Below are 23558 nucleotides of genomic sequence, written 5' to 3'. Positions count from 1 at the left end.
CTGTCAGGCGAACAAACAATGACCACGTAGTGCTGTCAGTCAGCCTGCTGACTGCCGCAGCTCGACCCGCGGATTGCTGATGCACCAAGGCTTCGGGCGTCGGCCTGAATTAACGAACACAGCCATGATATAACTGCACTGCAACATGGCTATTGATCCGAGCGGGGGAGCAGGGAAAGGGATAAGCGTTGTCGCTTGCATCTTGCAGGATTGCCTCTTAGGGTCTTTATGCCACACCCACGTTGCTGGTGCGGGGCACCGGTGAGAGGAACGACCAATATGTCAGCAGCTGATCAACCTTGTCGTCGGTTGACTCCATGTCGGTCCACATGTCCTTGTCCAGACATAACCAAGGCGGCACGGTCTCGAGACGAACTTGCAGAGCGCAAACGCGGATGCACTGCAACTGAAGAAAATCGACTCGCCGGCGGAATAGTGCGGGACCTGTACGCAGGATCGTCACTCGGCGAACAATTGATCCTGAACTTGATAACTTGTGAGTAAGTGAGTGGCTGGACCGGAAATGGCAAGGTGATGTGACGATGCGGTGCAATGCAGCAAATGTGCGCACCTTGAGCAAAGACTCGTGGGTCAGATACTTGGGAAAAGCAGCAGTAGTGCCAATAGAAGCAAATGCCGACATGCAGTGATTAGTATCCGAGAGTGTTGGTGCTCGACGCGCTTCACGATGCAGTGCAAGGCGGTGGGAGCCTGCGAGGTAGGTGTTGATCTTCCTTCCGTCGGAGTACATATTATTATTAGAGTCTCGGGCGGTCCTTCCTTTCCTCCATTTCTCACTTTGTTGCGACCCCTCGCCCTTGCCCCCTCTGCCGCCCCGCCAAACAGCATCCATCTCACAGACCGGTCAGCAATGTCTAGGATTGGGCAGATGGTGACGGACATGGACCGTGACTCTATGGATGTGGGACTAGAGTCCAACTTCTCAGTCATGAGACAGTAATTACCACTCAGATGTGACTGGTTGTGCTGTGACCGGCTCTTGCCTGCCGGGGCTTCCTCCAGGAGCTAATCAATCATCTGCCTCAGGTACCAATGTAATGGTGCCTGGCGTCGTCTCCACAAATCTAACGTCAACCGACATGATGGCATCGTTCGACCATCCTGGTCCCATTCGAGGCACGATTATACGTGTTGCTACGACATGAACCTACCATCGAATGTTCCTCTGCTGCGCAATGGCAATTGCTTCGATTTGCACACCCACTGCGAACACTACGCGCTCAGAACATGCCACCTGCCGGGGCCCTGCAATTAGCAAACCCTTTGTCGAACCAATTCTTGAACCCAGCACGACTGCGGAGGCTCATGCAAGACGTTTTACAAAGCTGGTCAGCTGCAACCAGACTGCTGTACACATCCGATTAGCACGGGAATGCGCAGTACTCTCTTTCGTCTAGCTATTCGATACAATGCTCTACCCATTGAAGGTTGACCACCTCGCTCGGCTGTCAAATATGAGCTGAGACGACTATTATGGACGACAGTGCACCTTCTCACTGCTATTTTCTCCGATTGGACCTGTCACATCGCGTCAATCCAACCTCAGGCCAGCTGTAGGCGGTTAATTGAGGTGCAATCCCCTCAATATCCCGACACTCGACTACAAATGTCGACCGACCGGCGAAGACTCCGCCAACACTTGTGGCACGAGTTGCCGCGCCGAAATATTGAGCGCGAGCCAACCCAATGATGTGATTTCTAGGTGATGGAATTTTGAGGTTCGCCGCTCGAACACCCAAGGACCAGGGGGCTAGCTTAACATGCCCACAACTGATCCAATACGGCCTCTGCTCTCTTGCTTGAGTCTCCTTGGGATTCTACCTCCTCGTCTCGACTCAGAAGAAATCTCTCCCCTTGGAACACTCTTCCTTGGAACACCCTCGGGCCTGGTGGCGACGGTCCTCTCAAATGTAATGAGAACCGCGTCTTGCTCATCGACAGCTTGGTGTATCCCAAGTCATCCTCGGACCGGCGTTGTCGTGTGAACAGCGACAAACGTCGGTGATTGAGTGCCTGGACAAACGAGACCGACAATTCGACCCGAAACAATTTCCCTGACGTTGTACGACTGTCCACACCGCTGCAAAAGGCCTCCCGCGGCGTCCCGAGCCTTCCAATGCGGCGACAGTCTTTTACTCTTCGGCAACTCAAACGAATGCAAAGCGACATGCGAATGCCCGAGATCTGCCGGCTCCCGATAGATCTGAGACATCCAAGGAGCAATGGGTACAAAGTTCATGGACGCGAAAACCAAGCAACAATAGCGATTCTACCTCCTTCTGGGTGTCCAACATGCCATGTCATCGCTGATGGCGCACAGGACTGCTGCAGGCTGTCACTGAGCATTTTCCCGTTGCGAAGACTCATGGGGAATTTCAGTGGACATGGACAGTCATTTTGGCTTTCAACCGTCCTACCGTCGCAATTGTTCGAAAGAAAACAGATACGTTCCGCATAGCCAAATGGCTTGATGCGACCAGATGCGTGTAAGCATCGTTACTGGGGTCATGTGATTTCTCGGCAGTGTCGAAACGGGCCAATTGCAACGCACAACACCCTCTTCCCTGTGCCCGGTCCTCGTACCTGAGGTGTATCACTCATCTGCACGACCTTGTGCCGCCTTGCACATATGACAAAGGCCCGACGAGGCGCGACTCGTGAGCACTTATTATTTCCTCGTCCTTCTCCTTTTCCGTCCGGCTTCCAGTGCTGCGGCCAGCCCTGTACACGAATATTGTTTTCCAGCAGCTGCCGTGCTCGACTCCCTGAGCTCTTCGCCCAAACAGCTCACGATTGACGTGCACCTTCACGCGCACGCAGTCTGCTTACGGCCTGGTCTGATCGGGCATAGTCCGAACAACGACTATGGAACTTAGCGAGGAGTCTATTCACGATGTCATTCATCCAACCGCTGCATTCGGTACGCAACAGCCGTCGCGTGCCCAGAGACAGAATGTCGAGGAAGATCCGCCGAGCTGGGAGAGTTCCTTGCTTAACCCCAAGAACCGCATCGACAGTTTGGAGATTCCAGACAGCCCGCTCTGGACTATCGATGGATGCACTGCCTATGGCGCCCAGTTGTACGCCACACCTCTATTCTTCAAGTCGATGCCGCCCTTGCGAATGGATGTTTACATCCCTGAGCCCACGAAATTACCATTAGCAGTTCGCGAGGTTCTCGACGTCGACGTCGTCTTCCACACAAGAGACAAGCATCGAATCTCTTGGCTTGGTTTAACGAGACACATTGTGAGGATTTTGCATTTCTGGGCCAAGCAGATGGAAGACCCCAGAGAGATCTACCACAACATGCCGTTCGGTTCCCGAATCCTGTTGCGCAACCTGCCTATGAACATAGCAGACGCTGTTGTTATGACAGTTCCTGCTCACCATCTGGAAGCTCAGCTACACACGTTGCCCTCTCTGCAGCAATGCTGGGCCGCAGAGATCAAGGACTACCCGCCCACGTTGGATCTGGGTGAGCTAACATACATCTCCCAGATTCATGACAGCGTCTCCCTCGTCATGATCAACAACAAACCGTGGATCTTCAAAGCTCTCACAAGCGATTCGAAATACTTGTACCACGAACTGCGGAAGCTGCTCACGATACCGCCTCACCCGAATGTGATGTCGCGTCCAGCGCATCTCATTACCAAGAAGTGCAGCTTCGGAGAGAAAGCAGTTGTGCTAGGCTTTACCCTCGAGTACCACGTACATGGCAGTCTGCGTGACTTGATCCCGTTTCTCCGTTTGCACGGACGTGTGTCCCTCCAGCAACAGACAAAATGGTCAGTGCAGCTTGCTTCTGCATTGGTCCATCTGCGAACAATACCTGGCATGTTCTATCCGGACCTGAGGCTGGACAACATTGTACTTTCCGCGTCGGACGATATTGTCATGGTGGATTTTGAACAAAGAGGTGTATGGTGCGAGTTCGCAGCTCCCGAGATCAACGCAATTGAGTACGTTCGAATGATCGCGGTGGACAAGGAGATATCGCCTGCGATCTCTGACAAGTATTCGAAAATACTTGAAGCAATGGTGCCTGGCTGGGAGTTTATGACGGAAGGAGAGGATTACATCTGGCCCAACACTGGCTACAACATTGCGTGGACTGCTCTCACACCTACGGAGCAGGAGGCCTGCGAAGTTTACATGCTAGGGCGCGTTCTATGGTGTATCTTCGAGGGCAAGAGTGCTCCCCAGCGGGGTGCTGTCTGGCTTTCCTATCGATTTGAGCCAGTAGTCGAGTTTCCTGGATTTACAAGTACACCTGGGCCGATTCGCGACCTTATTAGGCGATGCACCAGCGGGGCTCAGCCCGGTTTGAGCAGTCTCATCGTTCGGGAAGGCAACCAGCTTGTACTACGGCGCCTTGAGCACACCGGCCTCTCGACCCCTGAGCAAGTGCAAGAAACTGCCAAGCAATTCTGGTCTCAAGAAGTCGAGGCGTCTGGACATTGGCTCGCTGCGCGGGCAGAGGGCATCGCCAAAGGCGACTGGAATGAAAACTACTACAATCGTCCGATGTTGAAGGCTGTGCTTGCGGAATTGGAGACATACGCCAGAACATTGGCAGATGGCGCGTCTTGACATGACTAATGTCACCTCTGTCAATTTTGGATTGTTTACGATGCTGAAAGGCTGTTTCTTGTTGCTTCCGGAAACTATTGAATCCGCGCTGCTATGTTGGCTCGTCTCCGCGTGAAGCTTGCTCAACCCACTCGTGGCTTCTGTATACATGCGTGCCGTTGAAGCAGACGCTCATGCCTTGCTGGTATTCTGAACTTCGCAGTGGCCTACTCTGACACATGATGGCCTCACGATAGCTCCCGACAAAAGAGCCTACCACTCGTGGCGGTAAGTCTTGCGCGCGTTACTTCATTCGTTTGCTCCGCCGACCCGACGCAGTAACGTCATTCGCTCTCTTCGGTCTGCTCTCAGGTCTGAGACCCCGTAGGCTCGCAATGAGCGTCCGAAACTTGGTGACGTACGACACCGGAGCGCCATATGTTTCGACTTGCTCGAGCAGCGCTTCGAGATCGTACAGGAAGTGACATGCCGCTTCAGGCAGTAAGCTCAACACACCCACGACAAAGTCGATATCCCTTTCCCCCACAAGACTCATGTACAGGTTTCGACCTTGTCCAGATACATGACTCGATGCGCGCGGATGTCGAGTGACAACGGCTGACAAGATATGAACGAGCGCGGCTGCGGCTGCGTGTGCCTCTGAAAAGGGTAGCGGCTGGTCACGGTCGAACACAGCACACCGAATGGAGGACACGCAGCCTCTGATATGGTGTGTTGCCCATTCTGTGGTTTTGGAACCGTCCGTACCGCCAGCGTCCAGCTTGTCTAGCACTCGGTCGACTCGTTGCGATAGCTTCCGAAAGACGTCTCTGATGGGATCTCCTGGCCGACTGAGGGACCTAAAGTACTGGAAAAAGTTGTTGTTGTCGAGCAGCATTCTGAAAATGGTGCGGTCGATATCGTGACGCTTGATCACTTTCGTGCCCTGGCTGGGACTATCGAATATATCTGGTCGAAATGTGTCCGGATCTTCCGCATGTATCGAGGCGAGTAGCTCCCGAGCCTCGAGTATTCGAGCTGCGTCGATTCTGAAATCTGCGTCTTCGCGTATAAGGGGGCAGTGCAGGTCGGCGGCGAGAATGTCGATGTGATGCTTACTGATGCGCTCAAAGAGGTCGCCCATCTCATCAGCGAACCCTCGTTGGTTCAGACGCACAGGTTCGCGTCGGTCGTGGTCGTATAAGGTCTGATCAAGTATCTGGTCAAGCAGCCAGAGAATGTGCGAACAAGCAGTGGTCTCGTTGACGTCGCCCGCGCATGAGCAGACAAGTATGGTCCGCTCCCCGTCCCTGTGCAGCCGTATGGAGCGATTTACAAGCTCTGTCATTTGGAAGGCGTATGTGTTGTCCACGTGGCGGCAGCGTTGTAGAGAAATCTGAAGGGGGCAGTTGAAGGTGTCGCGGACCACGTCCCTTTGCCCTTGTGTCAGATTGTCGAGGCGATAGATGATCCGTGTAGGCGACTTGATGGTCAATGAATCTTCATCCGTCTCGGACCAGTCTGACTCGCTTTCTTCACTTTCGAGACTTGATTCATAGTCGACAATAGGGGGCGGCGAGGTGTCACCTTGTAGCCGCGACATGGAACGAGTCACTGGTGGCATAGCGTCAAGCGAGAGCCCGTTTAGTTTTGCAGTAGGAGAATACATTGAAAAAGTTCACGACGCTCAAGGAGCAGGCACAGAGACTTTTCAAATGGCAGAAGCCTTATACAAGTTGGTCAACACCAGAGTATGTCGTCAACGAATGCATGCTGGGCTCTCCAAGGTCGCAACTATGGCCTATCCACGCTCTGTGCGCACTGCTGGGCAGATTGGCAAGGCTCGCGTTCTCCCACCACTGCTCAGCGATTCCTATTGTAGATGCCATGGATCCTAGCTTCTGGCAGTGTATAAACAAGCAGTTAGCCCAACCCGTACGCAGACTACAATGTGGAGGCTTCAGGGCAGCCTGCAAATAGGCCGCATGGCCTAAAAGGCGAGCAAGGCTCAAAGCTCTTCACCGACCCAGGTTGTCATTCAATTTCCGGAAAGCTGGATATTTCGACCAGGAAGTGATGTCCGGCGCTTATATGGAAGATGGTTGGCTGTCGACGCTTCTAAGCGCACGTTGAGCCACATGGCGATGCTGGCCTGCTCTTGTGGCCGGACTAGGCATACTTTTGGCCTTGGACCAACAATATCAAGACTAGGAAAAAGGGATGGGTCATTATTGAAGTCACCTCAGTATCACGACTCTGGCGGGACTGCGGGAGGATCGCGTGTCCCTCTTGAATGTGTAACCCGCAATCGAGCACGCTGATTACACGAATTTCATCGTCTCCGTGGAAACCTCAGAATCTTTCTGCTTCCATGTCTTCATCTGCACTTATCCCCAGAGTCGAGCCTATCAGGCCTTTTAGCAACTCGTGCCATTCGCTACCGAGGGCATACATGCACAGCTGGTCTCGATGAAGATGAGCACCGTGGTATCATGATAAGGAGTTGCATTTGCAGATCGAAACGACTTCCAAAAAAAGAGGCTCGCGGCGAGAAGGCATTGTGAGGCCGCGCCTTTGGCCAACTAAGTGGTAAGAAGACATGATAGATAGAAAAACATTCCGAGTGACTTTGACGTTACTTCACTTGACGGAATCGCACTCCCGCATTCCCGTATCCTCCATAATAATCTGCCCTGACCCAAGCAAAAGATAATGCAAAGAGATGTTGCAAAGTGCCAGGGCCATTTACTCCTACAGAACCAGTCTCATCTCCACCCTCCCTTTTGAATGCCCGCGTCGATTCGTGGCTGCCCGATGGATGGGCGACGCGGTAGTTGTTCATGCAACGGCTTGCATTGGAGGGCGCATGGCGGACTCAGCGAAGCGAACGGCTCGCGCGCGGTGGTGCGTCGGAGATGTCTCGGTTGGTTGCCTGTCTTTGCGCAGGATCGTCTTAGGATCCGGCGACTTGGACTTGCGTGAAGTCGGAGACCGGCCTGCAGACGAGGAAGTGGACAAGGTCCTCTTCTCTTGCAGGCTGTCCGTAGGCCGGTCGGATTGTCAATCGATGCCATGCTGCACCTTCAGGCGAGCTAAAGATTCGCGACGGGCTTCAATGTCCTCTCTTGACTTGATCATCTTGTCTGGCTGGTGGTAAAGCACTAGTGAAGGTTAGTGACTGCCGCTCAGACACCGCGCACGTGTATAGAGCACGTGTGAGATCCACGTACCAACGAGATAACGGCTCTGAAAGTTAAACCCGTTCAGTTTGTCGCAGGCGGATTTGGCATCTAGTACATCCTCGTAGACGACAAATGCGGTGCCCTTGGTGTTGTTTGCGATCCCCTGTCGGACTTGGCTGCGGCTTGGTTAGCGATGCGAATTGACGTAGCCGAGTTGGCAATAAACGTCGTGAATGCGTACCGAATGGGGCCAAATTTGCCGAACAGGTCGAATAGGTCCTCTGGCGTGACGTTGTAGCTACAGAGCGAATTAGTTTCGGGCGTATCGGTGATCGTCTATGGGCTTCCTAAGTGTACCTCAAGTTCTTGACGAACAGAGCTCTGCGACGGTCAGTTAGCGACAGAACCTTCAAGACATTGAACGTGGACCATGGTTTAGCAACGACGGAATCGAGGCCACGGAAGACAGGAGGGAACAGGATGATTGGTGTTGGCTTCACAGTGACACGCGACCGATGATCTTGACCGAAATCGAGATCCCCGACGTCGTGTCAATTGAATTCGTGGTCGAAACAGCACGAGCGCAGGCGGACGCACCGATTGACTTCTGGGGCTAATTTACCACCGCGACTACTCATATCTTGGATGATTCTGATGGCGCTTCGTGATCGAAAATCGGTCGGGAAAGGCTGCGATGCGCGGGGGGCCTCGCTGGTCGTGTATTAGAGGGTATGGCGGTGTTTGAGATAGGCTGAGAGCGTTCGTGGAAAGGCGTTGGAAGGAGGAGACGGCCGGGTCAAAGTGACTGCGGCAGACTGACGCTCAGCCTGGGACCCTCGAACTGGGGGGGCGGCCTATGGGAGGAGACGCACGTGACTCTTCCCCACCCTTTTTGATCCAACTGATCCTTTTCCGGTGTGCGCGTGACGTACCCACGTTAAAGCCGAGCTCGCCGTGGCCGCATGAGGTGCTCGGGGATATACTAAACTCTTGAATCTTTACCAGAAGCGCTTGAATAGAGCGATTCCGGAAGCCAATGGCTGGTTCAATGATGTCGTTGGGCGCTCGAGTGATCGAGGGCGTACAAGTATTGGCCGTGAAGCATTCAGACACCTGTCACTACGCTGTACAGCAGTGGATTCCTCACTTATGCAGGCAGCACTGCATGCCTCGTCCACTTGGAGGTTTGTCATTGGTGAACGATGGGTTGATCACAGGGGTGCGTGCTCTCTGGAGCCGTGACACTGGAGATGTTGGCAAATGGCAACCATTATCAAATTGATGTAACCGTTGCCTGAGTGCACCACGTAAGGTATGTAGCGTCGTCCAGGTGAGCATGGCTGGCTTCAATTTCTGAAGTTTTTTTGAATGATGCTGATAAGTACTTCTGAAGGGAATATCACTGATATCACACCGTATGCCAAGGAAGATAGCCTGAGGTGACCGATGTGGGTACACTTGATGTTGCGTCCCGTCCCTTGGCCATCTCAGCTCATCATCAGCAACCCGATCAGCTTCTTTACTCGTAATTAATTACAACGCCCTTGACTTTTTATTTGTAGGCAACGCTCATCGATTCGGCCAAGGATATTGCGATACTTCCTCTCTCTTCTAGGGTTATTGCCACCCCACCGCCGATTCCAACGTGGCCAAGCGGTGCAAGGACTCATCGCCCAACGATCATCACGCTTGCATACGTCCATCGTCCTTCAGATCCTCAACACGCAGATACTCGGCGCATCCTTCTTCGCCGGTCGCGTACTCACGCATGACAACCCTGCCCCGACTCATTGGGCAAGCGAGTTCAGCGCACTCAACCCCATGGTTGAGTGCACTGGCGAGTGCGATCAAGGGGCTGATCTCAAGTGCTCGCCGATTCCAGCAGCGCAACAGAGTTCGTGCAGCAAGACCCGAATACCCTCTTAGATCACAATGTTTCCAAGAGATCCTGGCCCTGAGCGATCTGTAAATTATACGATCGATGTCTGGCTCTGGCATGGCTGCACACGAGTGCACCAAGGAGAACTTGAAGCAGAGGCGCCAGGCGACACATGACAACACAATTCTTGCGCCCTTCGATATTCGAGACGATGTCACAGAAGAATTTATCTTGGATTTGATCAACCGTGATCTCGTGCCGGCAGAGGAGCTGGAACTGCTTCGCAGTTCTGCTCTGACCGCCAGCATCGACAATGCTGAAGCTCTGATAGAATGCGCCAAGTCCATGCATCGGGGTCAGGTACCTCAGCCCGGCCCTGGACTCAGTGTAGGCATACTGGATGATGTTGGGCGACTCCTCAGCTGTGTTCCAGATGCGGAAGGAGTCAACGTTACCGTATCGTGGTATCAGACTGACCAGGTGATTGCTCTTGCGCGCCAGCAGCAAGACAATGTTCGGATTACACAATCGGCAGCTTCTACAACTCCTACCAAGCCTTCGTGTGAGACCAAAAAGCGCAAGGTAAAGCCTTCTCCCAAAACTACGTCTCATTATTGGGTCATGCAAGATAGCAATGACGCTCTCCCGGCGCAGGACACGTGTGATCCCGGGCGCGTTGGGGAAGATGCAGCCATGCAGTATATTCCTGCTGCGTCACCTCCGAATATTCAAACTCCTCAGAGTTGTCAGCCAGACAGAAGCCTGTCTGATCTTGCTCGTGAAGTAGGGGGCTGGTACAGCGATCCGGAGCTCTCCCGTACCATCGAGCGGTGCATTGTCGACCCTCTGGAGGTCGCCAGCCGGTTTGATTACAAGCCAGTCGCCGCAGGGCCTGGATCCAGCTCGCCATACTTTATTGACGCGAACGCGAAAGCAACGACAACCCGTCCACCACCGGGCACGATATCTTGCGTCCCATTCCCTCCACTCGACAGCCCCGCCTTCGGTCTCGTCCAGGAGAAGGTGGCTCATGAGCCTTTCTGGCTTCTAGTCGCCATCACATTTCTAATCCGTACCAAAGGCTCCGCAGCTATTCCCGTCTTCTGGGCTCTAAAGGAACGGTTCCCTTTGCCTAGCTTGATTGCCGACCCTGCCAATGAGACTGAGATCATTGGCATGATTCGTCACCTGGGCCTGGCCATGAATCGACTGAGGTACTTTCAAAAATATGCACGACTTTTCATGGACAACCCACCGCGAGCTGGCCAAGTGTACCGGGTCCGAAAGTACGATCGAAGAGACATTGACGCCGGCCAGCTGGAGACAGGCCTTTATGAGCGACCAAGAACCACAGCCGGCATGCTCACGCCGCGCGCTGACCCTGCAGACGATGCTGAAGCTTGGGAAATTGGACACATGACACAGGGTAAATATGCCCTTGACAGCTGGCGCATTTTCTGCCGCGATGTCCTGCTTGGTCGCGCACAGGGCTGGAATGGCGAGGGCGCGGCACCTGAATTCCAACCAGAGTGGATGCGCGTCAGGCCCGACGACAAGGAGCTGCGTGCTTGTTTGCGATGGATGTGGATGCGTGAGGGCTTCGAGTGGGATCCTGTCACGGGCGACCGAACTGTACTCCGTGGTGAGTTGCTACGAGCCGTGAACGAGCGACGGGTCGAGTACGACGACTCGGGCGGGTTGCGGATCGTCCATGAGCCACGACAGGACGGGGATGGCCTCGACGCGGCGGCATGAACTGGGACTCGACGGCTATCTACGATTAGGACCCGTCAAGATATCGACATTGCTCCATTAGAGCACAAGTGTCCAGTCTATAAGGCTGCAGCTCACGCTGCTGTGTCAATCCGGAGCCATCTTCGCCGTAGCAGTCATATCCCCCTAAAGTATCGAGCATGCTCTTGCTTAACGAAACCCACACGGAATACCTGGTAGACTTGAGACTTGTTGAGAGAGCCTCCGTCGTCGAGGCGCTTGTGATGCAGGCTGGTGGAGGTTGACGTAGCTTGAATGTTAGTGCAAGGCGATTGAAGACCTTTGGCTGTGGTGCGCGTTCCCACGATTCAGTGGTAGCCTCGGCATCGCACTAACAGCTTCGAGACAGCTACTCTGTGCCTGCCAAACAAGGATGAGGTCCAGGTCAGAAAAGCGGGTCTCTTGGCCCTGCATCGAGAATCACGGGATTCGATGGACAAAGGACACAGTAACACAGATCGCAGGCTCGCAGCAAGGTAAAGACACTGTATTCACAGCTTCAATAGCCTTTGATCTTGTCTACTAACGTACCTAACGTACTTTACTGCCCTCCAGCTTCAGTGTTTATTGGTGCTCAACCGGTGCTGCGTCCCAACAACCGAAGTTCGAGCAACCTTTGCGGCGGTGCCAATTCCCGAGCTAACGCGGCACACTCCCGTCCATCCACTGGCTGGGCTGCTGAGCTGCTCTCCGTCCGTCGACAGGCCAGATCCTCCCTCGTCATCAAGCCTCGAATCGCGAGTTACCAACCCCCACCATCAACTTTCCTTTGCCTTCGCATACCACCGGTGCTCATAGGGCAGGCCTGAGCGAACCAAACACCACAACCTCGATCACCTTTCCAACGAACCAGCATTGGCATCTTTCGGCTGCTGCACCTTCTCCCCCAGCGCGCACACACACACATACGCCCAGCATGTCGCATCGCGGACCATCGTCGGGCTACGGCATTGGAGGACAACCTGGCCCCTATGGAGCTGGCCCTTCAGCACCCGGACAAGAGAATGGCGGCTTCGTCGAGCAGATCCGCCCGTACACAGACAAGGTCGAGGACTTCCTGGATACAGTCAGTGACCCAATCAAGCCGTAAGTTGCCCCGCCGCCGCCCCAAGTTGTGTTCGAGGGAGAGAGGACAGCAATGACTGACAGTGGACGCCAAACAGGTATCTCCCAGCCATTGGGCGCTTCTTGATCGTTGTCACATTTCTCGAGGACACACTGCGCATCATGACCCAGTGGAGCGACCAGCTGATCTACCTGCACGATTACCGCAAGAGTAAGCCTCCCAGCAGCTCCCCGGTGGCTTTGATCATCAGTCCAAGACTAATCGGCCAATTCTCACAGTCCCCTCGGGTATCACCCACCTGTTCCTGCTCTCCAACATGGCTGCGATGGCCGGCTGCTCGACCTTGGTCATCATCCGGAAATACTCTGACTACGCTGTCGCTGGTCTCATGGGCGTCGTCGTCACCCAGGCTCTAGGCTACGGTCTCATCTTCGACCTCAACTTCTTCCTCCGCAATCTCTCGGTCATTGGCGGTCTGCTCATGGTCCTGTCCGACTCGTGGGTGCGCAAGACCAAGGCGTTTGCTGGCCTGCCCCAGATCGACGAGAAGGACCGCAAGATGTACTTTCAGCTCGCCGGTCGCGTGCTCCTCATCTTCCTCTTTGTCGGCTTCGTCTTCAGCGGGCAGTGGTCGATCTGGCGCGTTGCTGTCTCGATCCTGGGTGCCGGCGCCTGCGTCATGGTCGTCGTCGGGTTCAAGGCCAAGTTCAGCGCCACCCTGCTCGTCGTCATCCTCAGCGTGTTCAACCTGATTGTCAACAACTTCTGGACGCTGCACGAGCACCACCCCCACAAGGACTTTGCCAAGTACGACTTCTTCCAGATCCTGTCCATCGTGGGCGGTCTGTTGCTTCTCGTGAACAGCGGCCCCGGTCAGTTCTCCATCGACGAGAAGAAGAAGGTCTACTAGATGTCGCCGCAACCGCCAACAACAGCGATGGCCTCGGATGTTTCTTGAGGGCTGCTCTATGACGACATGTATATGATACCAACGACATGTGGAAGGCGAATGGAGCACAATGGTGCGCCTTTGATACGCCGCTCGGGGCGATTGGTGATTATTGTGAAGGGAAAAAAGACAGGGCTAGTAGGTTGGGAGAAGGCCGGAATGGCAGAGATCATGTTTGAAGCCACGTAGCGGAGGCACGAAATCAAAAACGCAGTGTTGGATCTTTCACGCGACTTCAGATCAGGAGTGGTTGCGCTAGCTGGACCAAGCTCAGCCCTAATCTATTGTGACTATGCCACCCCTGGTGCATGTCAACAATAGAGCTCCCTCTCAGCTCCAACAAGTCCTTCTGGGCCCCCTATGTACTGGATATTGTCGACACGCAGTGAGAACATGATCCATTCGAGATCGATATGGGGAGGGAGTGAACAGCTTACTGCTGCACGATGACATCACGTGAGCTGTGATCACAGAGTCAGGGTAATCCCTCCATGCATATCGCCCATTTGCACATGTTGCGGAAGCATCCTTGGCAGAAATACGCGAGGCTGCTAGGGCTACTGGAAAGCTTTCGGAAGTGAAGATGCTTTGATACTTTTTGGCCAAAAAAAGGGGGTAGAGCCAACATACCTCACCTTTCGTGCGCTAAACCCCTCAACGCAGCATTGAAGGTGGTGAACAGTGCCACTTTTGTACTGCTTTACACAGCGAATGAGACTTTCCCCAGTCTGTGCTCTGTTGTTGGTCCAAGGACGCTTGAGGCGAACGCGCAATGGCTGAGGTCGTGGGCACAGCTATTGGTGTTGTGGGCCTGCTCGCCCAGCTCTTTGACGGGTGCGTCAAAGCCTATGGGTACTTCACCACGGCTCAGCAACTCGACGCAGACTCGCAGAGACTCCTATGCAAGGTACGGATAGAGGAGATGAGGCTCGTGGTGTGGGGTAGGGAATGGGGCGTTGCCGAGGGAAAGCTGGAACGACATCTCCTGGGGTCGCATGGCGGCGCCACCATGAGCACGACCAACGGCCACGACCGTGGGCCCACGAGGAGCTTTGGTGAGGGAAATCCGCAGCTCAGGGCCTTGGCTATGCAGATTCTCGAGCAGCTGCACACCACCGTGACGGACGTTGGGAAGTTGAAGGAGGTCTACGGGCTGAGTGACCCGACGGAGACAAAGGGGAAGACGACTTCTACCAAGAACGGCACCAATAGCAGGAGTTGGAAGAAGGACTTTACTCTGAAAAGCAGGTGGGTGATTGCAGGTAAGTGAGTGTGGTGCTCCGTTCAGATGGGTGGAGTGACTCGGTTCCAAGGTTATAGAGCAAGCGGATAGGGAGGGAGCTTGACGTGCTGACGAGGCCAGACAAGGACAAATTCACCACCTTGCTCAGGGATCTCAAGGACTTTAACGACGGACTGGAACGCCTCTTTCCACCATCACAGCTGCCATCCTTCCAGCGCGCCTGGACGCATCAGCTCCTCGAGTCTGCCCAAAGAGACGTCAAGCAACTGTCCCTGCTCGAGACGGCGTCGTCAGAGACCTATCCCCATCTCACCAACACGGCCAACCTCAAGAAGCTGCGCATCAACCTGGACGCAGCGCCGCAGTCGACCTTTAAGCCCACACATGCTCTCAAAGTGCCCCGAGAGATTCTGTCCATCCCCGACATTGTCTCCCCCAGGAATCTCGAAGGCAATCGCTGTCACGCCCATCACGACACCACCGGTGACGTTCTGATAGAATGGGTGCTCTACGATCCGCACGCCCTAGACGAGCGCCTCGCCCATCTACGTCGAATGGACGATCTCGCGCGCATGATGCACTCAGCGTCCACCCGGCACCCTGACCTGCACTCCATCGACTGCATCGGTTACACGGACGACGCACTCAACTCCCGCTACGGCCTCGTCTACCGCGCTCCCTCGGCCTCCTCGTCGTCACTCCATGCCCTCATCTCGTCTTCGGATCTCAAGACGCCAGACCTGGACGCCAGGGTCAGGCTGGCGACCACCCTGGCGGTGGCCACGTGGAGTCTGCACTCCCTGGACTGGCTGCACAAGTCCCTCTGCTCGAGCAACGTCCTCTTCTTCCCGTCCATCTTCTCGACCGCGGCGCACGGCGCAACTGTCGCGTCCGCTCTCGCGCCTGACATCTCCAACCCCTATCTCACCGGCTTCGACGCGTCTCGCCCGGAGATTGAGACTGCTCTGTCGGTGGCGCCGAGAAACCCCAGCATCACCAATCTGCATCGTCACCCTTGTTCCCTGCGCGGCCTGCCTGCGACAAAGGCGTATGACGTTTATAGTCTAGGCCTTGTGCTGTTGGAGATTGGCTTGTGGAAGATACTGCAAAACTACCACAAGACGCACTACTCAGCGGAGCGTTGGCGGGACAAGATTGTGCTGCCCGTCCTGGTACCAAATTTAGGGGCAAAGATGGGCCCGCGGTACAGAGACGTTGTCGAGATGTGCTTGAGTGTCGAGGAGGGCACCAACAGCAAGGAAGCGGGCGAGCTGATGGAAGTCGTGGTGAGTCGGTTGGAAAGCATACGAGTGTGAATAGCCACCCGTTCTACAGATGATGTTCACAAAAGTACTCAAAATTCCATATTGGCTGGCGTATGTATATATCCCAGCTCACGAACAGCACACACAGCAAGCGATGGCAATCAAGAATAACCAAAAGTCTTTCAATAACAACAGATGCAGAAGCTAGACAGTACACTGCAAAGTCGCGCCTCTTCTCTCAAACTCGTTGCAGGCAGTACGCAAACGCCAATTCTTATTTCTTGTCCCTGAATCAAATGTGAAATGCTGCCCTTCCCAAAAACGCCGCCCGATGCATTGGATGTCATTATCGTTACCGCAGAACCCATGATGATCGGTCAAGATACCACAATTCCTGTCGCGTATGAATCACATACGACGCAGCTCCCCGTGGTCCTACGACGAAGAGACCTTGCGCGCAGTAGAAGAGGCAGTGGCCGACATGCAGGTGCTGTTGCTGCCCACGCGACCGCTCGTCTTGCGAACACCAGAATCCTTCGTCCGGAGCGGCGATTCAGCCTGTCGTTTGCTGCCTCTGACCTTGGTCATGACGCTGGGCGTGCTGGCAACGCGATCCGCAACCTTCGGTCGCCCTGTCCCAATGTTCTCGGCATCCTGCGATGCATCGTTGTCGACCAAGTACACTGATGCGGTCTGGCTAACGGATCGGATCTTGTCACTGCGCGCAGGGGATCGCGACTCCTTGCGCCTCATGCGGAGGTGCCACTCCTCATCCTTCTCGCCATCTTGCGACTGGCGCTTCATAGACACAATCTCAGTCTCCACAGTGGTCTCCTCGGCCGTAGCGTGAGCAGCGTCAGACCGCTGGTAAGGGTGGTGACGTTCGCCACGAGACGTCTTCCGGGGTTGTCCAGGTGTAGGAGCAGGTAGATAGTCTTCCTGGGGGGCACCAACGTTGGCGCGATCGTGGTCTACCTCGCTGAGGGGAGTACGGCTGGACGGGCTTCGGTTCGGCGGGGTGGAGGCGTGGTTGTGGCGCGACGACCTTTGCATGACGCGAACAGGCGTGCTGGGGACATTGGCAGAAGCCATCTCCTTTCTGAGCCTCCGCTCAACCCTCTCCTCAACCCACCATTCACGGAAAGTGCCTTGGTTGAGGTGCAGCCAATGCTGCTGAGGACCAACTACCATGCCCGGCCTCATGAAGCGCATAAACGAGATGATCTCGTCGGCGGTGAATCCATGACGGTATATCAGGTAGGCGCCAATGAGGCACCCAGTGCGTCCAAGACCAGCCTTGCAGTGCACGGCAATGCCCTTCTTCTTGACGGTGATCATCTCGTGAGCCATGCGGATGAACTTGCGCACAGAGGGGAGAGTAGGGCAGGTGCCATCATCGAAGATCATGTCGATGTGCTGGATACCGAGGGCCTCAAAGTAGGAAGGAGAGTAGAGATGCGAGTTGAGGCGAACAACGAGACCAATATTCTTCTCGGAGAAGTGCTCCAGCACATTCTTGAAGGGTTGAGGCAGAGTGGGGTGAGCGCGCACAGCGTCTAGTGTTTTCGGGAGCGAGTCGTAGAGCTCGGAGCCCTCTGTGATCTTGGCGACAGGTGTGTGCTGAGGCGAGGCAAAGGCGAGGAAGTGTGGTGTGATCCAGTTGAAGTCGCCGTGTTCCACGCGTTCAAACTTTTCATACATGTCGAGATCAAAGTTGTCCAGGTCGCAGCACTTCTCCTCCTTAGCCTTCCACACGCCATAGACCACGTCTTGCACGGTGATACCATAGTCAGCCTGGCTATAGCCAGCGTCTCGGAAGGGCATCAGCGGAGGGTCGACTTGGGCGATGGGGGCGAGGGCCAGGTGAGGTGGCCAGTTCTGGATGAGGACCATGTAGCAAGCGAGCATACAGGCAGCATTGGCACGGCCTACTCAGGTTAGTTCTGCGGTTCATTGCCAGAGTCAGAGAGTGCATGACGTACTCCTTGGGTCTGCGTGACTCCAAAAGACGATGGGTCGTTCCTTATTCTCCTTGGCTGCTAGGATGTCATGAAACTGAATGGCAAAACGGTACAGGTGACCAATGTGTAGCGGCCCAAAGTCATGGTGGAACGCGTTGTACAGAAGGATGTCATCGACTGAGAAGTAGCACGGCTGCTTTCGCGAGTGCGAGGCCTGTTGAGCTGCCGCAGCAGCAGCCGCGGCGGCTGCACGCTTTCGCGGCGATACTGCAGGTGCCTCAGGATACGGGAATGGTGTGTCGGCCGTGGGCGCGTGGACATAGGCGGCGAGATAGAGGCGGTCTGCGACGTACAATGTCAGCGGTTTGCATCGCGGTTTGAGGGAAATGCGTTGTTGTTGCTGTCGCTGGTCGGAACAGAGCGTGGCATAAGAATGCGATGCCATGGCGGCAATATCCTCGTACTTGTCGAGGCGACTCCGGCTCCCAAATGATATTGTGCGCGGAACAGACTGGGCGACTGGAGGCTCTGGTGCTTACCTGGTATGTACTCGATGATTTGGCCCACGTTCTGGGGTTGTCTGGAAGAAGAAGGCGCCATTGTTCCCTACGTCCTTTGCGCACGTGTCGCTTGATGGTTGGCAGCGCTCGGATCGTCGAGGTCGGGACGGGAGGCGGCAGGTGCGAGGCGGGGGTCGACGAGGTCGAAAGTAACGCTCATGAACGTTTGGGTTTATACTATATGCACGCTAAGCAATGCGGGTCAAAGTAAGTAAGTCGAGTGCGACTGCGAAGGAGAATGAAGGTGTTGTTGGCAAAAGGACTATGATGGTGCAATCAGGGTAAGGACGTTGTTTTGTATTGCTGAGATGTCACTAGTTGTTGTTGTGGTGTCAAGGTCAGTCTCCACCCAAAACCATGGAGACGGAGCCAGCTCCCAGACCCCAGTCGTAACAAACACCAGCGGTCCCTGGCAGGGGTCCGTCGCCATAGCAACAGGGCCCCTCGACACGCAAGCCACAGGGTCGTTTGCTCATGTGGCGCATGCGCTCACCAGCCACAGCCATGATATCGACTCTCCCCCACCAGTCATTATCCGTCTGTCGCATTCCAATGCTCCCTTTGCTCCCTCGCATAATATTTTGACTCTAATCAAGTACGCGTGCCTACGTGCGACAAGCCAGAAGAGGTTCACCTAGCATCGCACATGTCGCATGACACCATGGCAACCGCCACAGACCCCGACTTTCCCTGCTCCCTGTGCGTCATGCCCAAGCCCTGCTGGCCTGCCTGCCCGCCCTGTGCATGAAATTGACCAAGATCCCTAGATCCATCGACGTGCCCCTCCCAACTCAGCGCCTCGCAAAGACCGCGCTACAGGCTTTGCAGGTCGACAAGGAACTCTCAGCGCTCGTCCGACGAGACTTGTCTATTGCCGAAGGCGACGCACAAAGTCCTGCCCTGCTGCACGTAGAGTACAGTGCCACGACAAACCGCATGCTGCGAGTGGCCGTGAACGGGTTCATGGAAAGTTTGAAACTTGTCGTCGAGGTCATGGAGACGCTTGATGTCGATGTTCTAGAGCCGGGGAGTAATACAAATGCAACAAGTTGAAATCACGTGCCCTATATATCACTCTCATGATATCTTGAAGTCTTTTGATTCCTGTTTGGCGAACTTACCTGCAGTATATATACACTTCCATTGATCCATGACGCCAAGTGTTCATGATGCTATCACTATGACAGCTCAAAGCCAGCGTCGAACGACCAGCCACTGTTTGAAAGTACAACATCCAGTCCACATAAAGTCTGCTCACATATACCCAGTAGCGAGTCCTGCAAGTCCTCGTGCTTCCCTTTCCCAAATGTGATGCATTAATACTCCTGATTAACCACTCATTCCCGTGCCTAAAGAATTATCGCATCGCACTGAACATGGACTCATCAAGCCTGAAACCCCGAGGTCATGTTGGACTCTTGAGTTTTTCCAATTGACTTCTCAAGTCTTGCACTTCCTTCTTGAGATCTCCGTTCTCCGTTTCCAGCTGGCGCAAATGCACGATAGCTTGCTCGACCACGCTGGCCTTGCTATTCGAATTGTTCTGCTGCTTGCTGTCCTTCTTGTCGCTGTCCTCGCCGGACGGTGATTTCCCGTTATCGGGTAACAGACCAGCCATGATCTGAAGAGCGGAATTTATCCGATTGCGTCTTCCTTGTTCGGCGATCTTGTGCGAGGTGCGCTTCGATGTGAGATTGTTCGATAGCTCTGAGGGATACGTAACGCCAGGAACCATGTTGCCTTCGAGAATGTTCTGATAATTCGATTTGGACATGAGCAATCTCGACGCATCTGACTCGCCCAAATCGCCTCCGGGGAGTAGAGGCTTTATGCTCGGCGATATCCTCGGCAACAGAGCAGGTGAGACTTGAACCGAACCGGTCGAGTGTTTCCTACCCGTGCGAGGCGCGAGCTGGGGCGTCTTGCGAGCGGCGGACCCTCCGGGCAGTATCCGCGGGCTCTGCGAGGCGGATGACGTCCCAGGCCGTCTTAGCGACGGTGAGGGCTGGGGCTTTGAGGTAGTAGATTGGGCAGACCCGGGCTCTTGTTCTATCCTGGGCGATGCTCGTGCGGCATGTGTGTCAATCGGGGCGAACTTTTTGCGCGAGACCGACTCTGGCAATTCGAGGGATTCGATATTGTCGGTAGCCATCTGGTCTGGTTGATTCGGAGCCGCCTTTTGTTTTTGTGAGGCAGGGAGCCTCATCAGCGAGGCTGGTGTTGCCGGATGTGTGTGTAGATCGCCAAGGGCCGCCGCAATTGGCGTATTTTGGGATGTAGGAGAGGTGGTTGTTGACGGCGCTGAAGTTGGCGGCGCCGAAGTAGGAGGTACTGCGGCTTGAGGCGCTATGTATGGTGATTTGTTCGCTTTCCATGCTGGCAAGGGTGGGGGAGGCATATCAGTCAGGTTCTCGGGGGACACTGATGCATTCTCCTCTGAACCGTCGGTCGAAGCAGCCGGTAGCAGACTCATGTTGAGGTCCGCGCTAGCGTCTCTCTCCTCAACCTCACTGAGAACATGTGACACTATCGCCGGGCTGGGGCCAGCCTTCTTCCTTTGGGGCTTCGAGATGGGTGAGCTTTTGATCGCGGCCTTGCTCCTTGTCTTGGCGGCATTGTTCTTCCTAGCCTTCTTTGACAATTCCAACGTGGATGCAACCGGGGGCTGGGCTGTCTCAAGGTCCATCTCTATGGGCGAGTTATTCGAGTGTGTGCTGTGGTCATACCCGGAGCCGGAATCGTTCTGGGCGTGTAGAGCTGGCGAGGTCAGGGGGCTAAAGTAGGCGCCAGGCACAGTGAAGGCAGTATCGATGTTGAAGTGAGGATCCAGTGGGGTAACGGCTGGAGAGACGAGAGGTGTAAAGGCCATCTACGCGCATCAGGTCAGTGTTGAACGTATTTCCGGTCCACAGGTAGAGCACTCACATCCTGTTCCTTGAGGCGCTGCTGCTGCTGGTGATGATAGCGTCTATCATACGACACTTGGTCCTGCTGTTGCTGGCTGTAGAAGTGACCGCTGTTTGGGGGCATTTCGAGGCTTTGAGGTGTCGGCGGAACTGAGTGGCTGTGGGCAGTGTAGTATGCGTTTCTCTGCTCCTGAATTTGGCGCTGCTGTTGTTGAAACTTTTGCTGCTGGAGGTACTGAATCTGAGCGTCGAGCGTGGATATCGAGTCCGAGGGCGGCGCAGAGGTGGCCAGCATTTGCGCTCCATGTGACGGCCCCGCCTGGGACATGGGTGTGTGGTTGTGCATCATATCGCCTGGCTGAGGCATCATGGAGGGGGTGCCAGAGTCGCCCATGATAGCATCGTGCTGCTCACGCGGGCGACTCATCATGGTTTGCGCCGAGGCATCCTGAAAGCCGTTGAAGTCGAACGGCATACCCTCGCCCATGGTAGACATGTCGAGAAACTGACCAAAGTCGTCCTCTGGTGCAGTAGCCATATGATGGTCCTGCCCGTCCCAGCCATTGGAAGTCATCATGGCGCAGGTGGAAGATGCCAAGGAAATCGCTCCTCTCACGACCCAGCTTTCAGTCTGTCTCGTCCCAGCCGATGGGAAAAGCCCAATTGGCAATAGTCGCGTGGTTCCCCCGCGGTAGGTGCTTCGGCGTGGAGGGGTCGAGGTCGCAACGTTCGGCCAGCGTCAATCTTCGTTGTGCGTACTTTGTGTTCAATCCGTTGCGTCGCCTTGGTCGTCTTCCACAGCTGTGACCGGGAAGCGAAATTTGGGAGTCGTGTGTGAGGTGATTTCTGGTTGCACTCTTTTCGTCGGGAATGGGTCCGACACTAGCTTAGCGGGATACTTCGGTCGATTGTCGTGCTAATGAATTGATGGAGACGCGAAGGAGTCGCTGAACCTGCGGCTGCGAGTCTCTCGCCGAGCGCTCGCGGGGCTTTGCTTGTGGGCGCCGATGTAATCGTCGTGGTCACCGTCGCCTGGTACCAATGGCTCGACGAGGGCATGCAGAGGATGCGCCGTGGGCCTTGCGTGGTTGATTACTATCATGGGAGAGGGAAAAAAGGACGGGTGCGCCAAAATCCAGTCGTCCATGGTGAACAGAACTGGACCCAGACCGGAAGTGGAAGAGTGAGGAAGAAGTGGATTGAGACGGCGCAAGAGGCAGTGGGACCGACTGGACCGGACGCAATGGTGGTGGACCGCCGTCCTTCCAACAAATCCACTGTCCACGAGCCGCGGCGAGTGACCCAGAGTCGGGCGCCAGAGGGTGGGGGTACCACCTGCCTGCTGTGCCTCCAGACTCCAGCCAGTTGCCTCCAGTCTAAAAGTTATTAGTCGACCAACAGCCATCCCACCCACTGGAGTCCTCAGGCAGGCAGGTACTATGTGCCTTAGATCGAGTACATGTATTCACGCGTACACTGGCCAGGTCTCTATGTAGTACGTAAGTACTTACACACAACACATATATTAACTGTCCACTACGTGCATCGATATTGATCTGGTGGGCACACAGCCGGTCAGCTTTCTCTCAACCCCCCGACGGACCCTTACGGACACGGTGAGCTTTGACTCTGTGAGATTCAGCAAAACCCCTGTCGTGCACTGACAGCCGCGTCGGAGAAACGACCCCCGCCCATGACTCTAAAGGCTGGAACCCCCACTGGCCAATTACGTGGTCGAAACGCTCCTGGTACTTAACCGAGCAACTCGGTCCCCGTTTCTTCAACAAGCGCTTTGCATTCATACCTGGTAAGCTTGACCTGGGAGAGAACAGAACGTCCCTGTGGACCAACAACTCCGCGAGTCCCAACTCCTCCAGTTCTCATCATTCTTTGGGTTTCCCTTCCTCACGGCTGGCCGACGATTCTACCTAATAGTACCTACTACTAGAAGTGAGGGGCAATGAACTAGCATCGCCTAGGTTCCTTAGCCCACTGCACCTGACAATTTCATGATGACAGACTGATTATTAGAACTTGTTTACTATGGTGGCATACGTACCGTAAGGTATAATACAGCCTGAAGTACGGAGGACGAGTTCAAAAGTTATGCGTTGCCAAGAAACTAGCCATAGTTGGCGTCTAGCCCGAAGTAGCCCCCCGGGAAGTTTATCACCAAAT

The 23558-nt window shown here is 54.8% G+C and overlaps 10 protein-coding genes across 10 annotated transcripts; 5 read left to right on the top strand and 5 right to left on the bottom strand.

Moving 5' to 3' along the window:
* Positions 1-147: 147 nt before the first annotated feature.
* F5Z01DRAFT_301814 (uncharacterized protein) lies at positions 148-1016 on the bottom strand. Its single transcript, XM_046258884.1, has one exon. It carries the CDS (start codon positions 851-853, stop codon positions 227-229), a length of 627 nt encoding a protein of 208 aa, XP_046121733.1. The 5' UTR covers positions 854-1016; the 3' UTR covers positions 148-226.
* A 1522-nt stretch (positions 1017-2538) lies between these two features.
* F5Z01DRAFT_301817 (uncharacterized protein) lies at positions 2539-4759 on the top strand. The gene has a single exon (XM_046258885.1). The coding sequence runs from the start codon at positions 2887-2889 to the stop codon at positions 4615-4617; it is 1731 nt and encodes a 576-aa protein (XP_046121732.1). The 5' UTR covers positions 2539-2886; the 3' UTR covers positions 4618-4759.
* F5Z01DRAFT_301777 (uncharacterized protein) lies at positions 4759-6577 on the bottom strand. Its single transcript, XM_046258883.1, has one exon. It carries the CDS (start codon positions 6263-6265, stop codon positions 4901-4903), a length of 1365 nt encoding a protein of 454 aa, XP_046121731.1. The 5' UTR covers positions 6266-6577; the 3' UTR covers positions 4759-4900.
* Positions 6578-7656: 1079 nt separating this feature from the next.
* On the bottom strand, positions 7657-8416 carry F5Z01DRAFT_670469 (uncharacterized protein; the record flags this gene model as incomplete). The annotated part of the gene is made up of 5 exons (XM_046264564.1): positions 7657-7757; positions 7827-7954; positions 8020-8076; positions 8136-8159; positions 8376-8416. 5 exons carry the CDS (start codon positions 8414-8416, stop codon positions 7657-7659), a joined length of 351 nt encoding a protein of 116 aa, XP_046121730.1.
* A 1025-nt stretch (positions 8417-9441) lies between these two features.
* On the top strand, positions 9442-11879 carry F5Z01DRAFT_301822 (uncharacterized protein). Its single transcript, XM_046258886.1, has one exon. It carries the CDS (start codon positions 9760-9762, stop codon positions 11410-11412), a length of 1653 nt encoding a protein of 550 aa, XP_046121729.1. The 5' UTR covers positions 9442-9759; the 3' UTR covers positions 11413-11879.
* Positions 11880-12095: 216 nt separating this feature from the next.
* On the top strand, positions 12096-13860 carry F5Z01DRAFT_301857 (SURF4 family protein). Its single transcript, XM_046258887.1, has 3 exons — positions 12096-12516; positions 12594-12706; positions 12775-13860. The coding sequence occupies exons 1-3, from the start codon at positions 12347-12349 to the stop codon at positions 13404-13406; spliced, it is 915 nt and encodes a 304-aa protein (XP_046121728.1). The 5' UTR covers positions 12096-12346; the 3' UTR covers positions 13407-13860.
* F5Z01DRAFT_301888 (prion-inhibition and propagation-domain-containing protein) lies at positions 13813-16196 on the top strand. The gene is made up of 2 exons (XM_046258888.1): positions 13813-14707; positions 14809-16196. Exons 1-2 carry the CDS (start codon positions 14218-14220, stop codon positions 16002-16004), a joined length of 1686 nt encoding a protein of 561 aa, XP_046121727.1. The 5' UTR covers positions 13813-14217; the 3' UTR covers positions 16005-16196.
* Positions 16197-16388: 192 nt separating this feature from the next.
* On the bottom strand, positions 16389-18514 carry F5Z01DRAFT_632829 (tyrosine-protein phosphatase CDC14; the record flags this gene model as incomplete). Its single annotated transcript, XM_046261891.1, has 3 exons — positions 16389-17881; positions 17936-18433; positions 18454-18514. The coding sequence occupies 3 exons, from the start codon at positions 18512-18514 to the stop codon at positions 16389-16391; spliced, it is 2052 nt and encodes a 683-aa protein (XP_046121726.1).
* A 290-nt stretch (positions 18515-18804) lies between these two features.
* Positions 18805-19545, top strand: F5Z01DRAFT_644153 (transcription factor Pcc1-domain-containing protein). Its single transcript, XM_046262763.1, has 2 exons — positions 18805-19173; positions 19242-19545. The coding sequence occupies exons 1-2, from the start codon at positions 19121-19123 to the stop codon at positions 19525-19527; spliced, it is 339 nt and encodes a 112-aa protein (XP_046121725.1). The 5' UTR covers positions 18805-19120; the 3' UTR covers positions 19528-19545.
* A 334-nt stretch (positions 19546-19879) lies between these two features.
* F5Z01DRAFT_692657 (phosphorus acquisition-controlling protein) lies at positions 19880-22312 on the bottom strand (the record flags this gene model as incomplete). Its single annotated transcript, XM_046266193.1, has 2 exons — positions 21400-22312; positions 19880-21343 (listed from the first exon to the last, which is right to left on the bottom strand). Exons 1-2 carry the CDS (start codon positions 21955-21957, stop codon positions 19880-19882), a joined length of 2022 nt encoding a protein of 673 aa, XP_046121724.1. The 5' UTR covers positions 21958-22312.
* Between the last annotated feature and the right edge of the window lie 1246 nt (positions 22313-23558).

Source organism: Emericellopsis atlantica (genome assembly GCF_019669845.1).
Source record: "Emericellopsis atlantica unplaced genomic scaffold F5Z01scaffold_3, whole genome shotgun sequence".
Taxonomy (NCBI): Eukaryota; Fungi; Ascomycota; class Sordariomycetes; order Hypocreales; family Bionectriaceae; genus Emericellopsis; species Emericellopsis atlantica.
The sequence above is the reverse complement of the archived record's forward strand: the minus strand, read 5'-3'. Positions and strand labels throughout refer to the sequence as shown.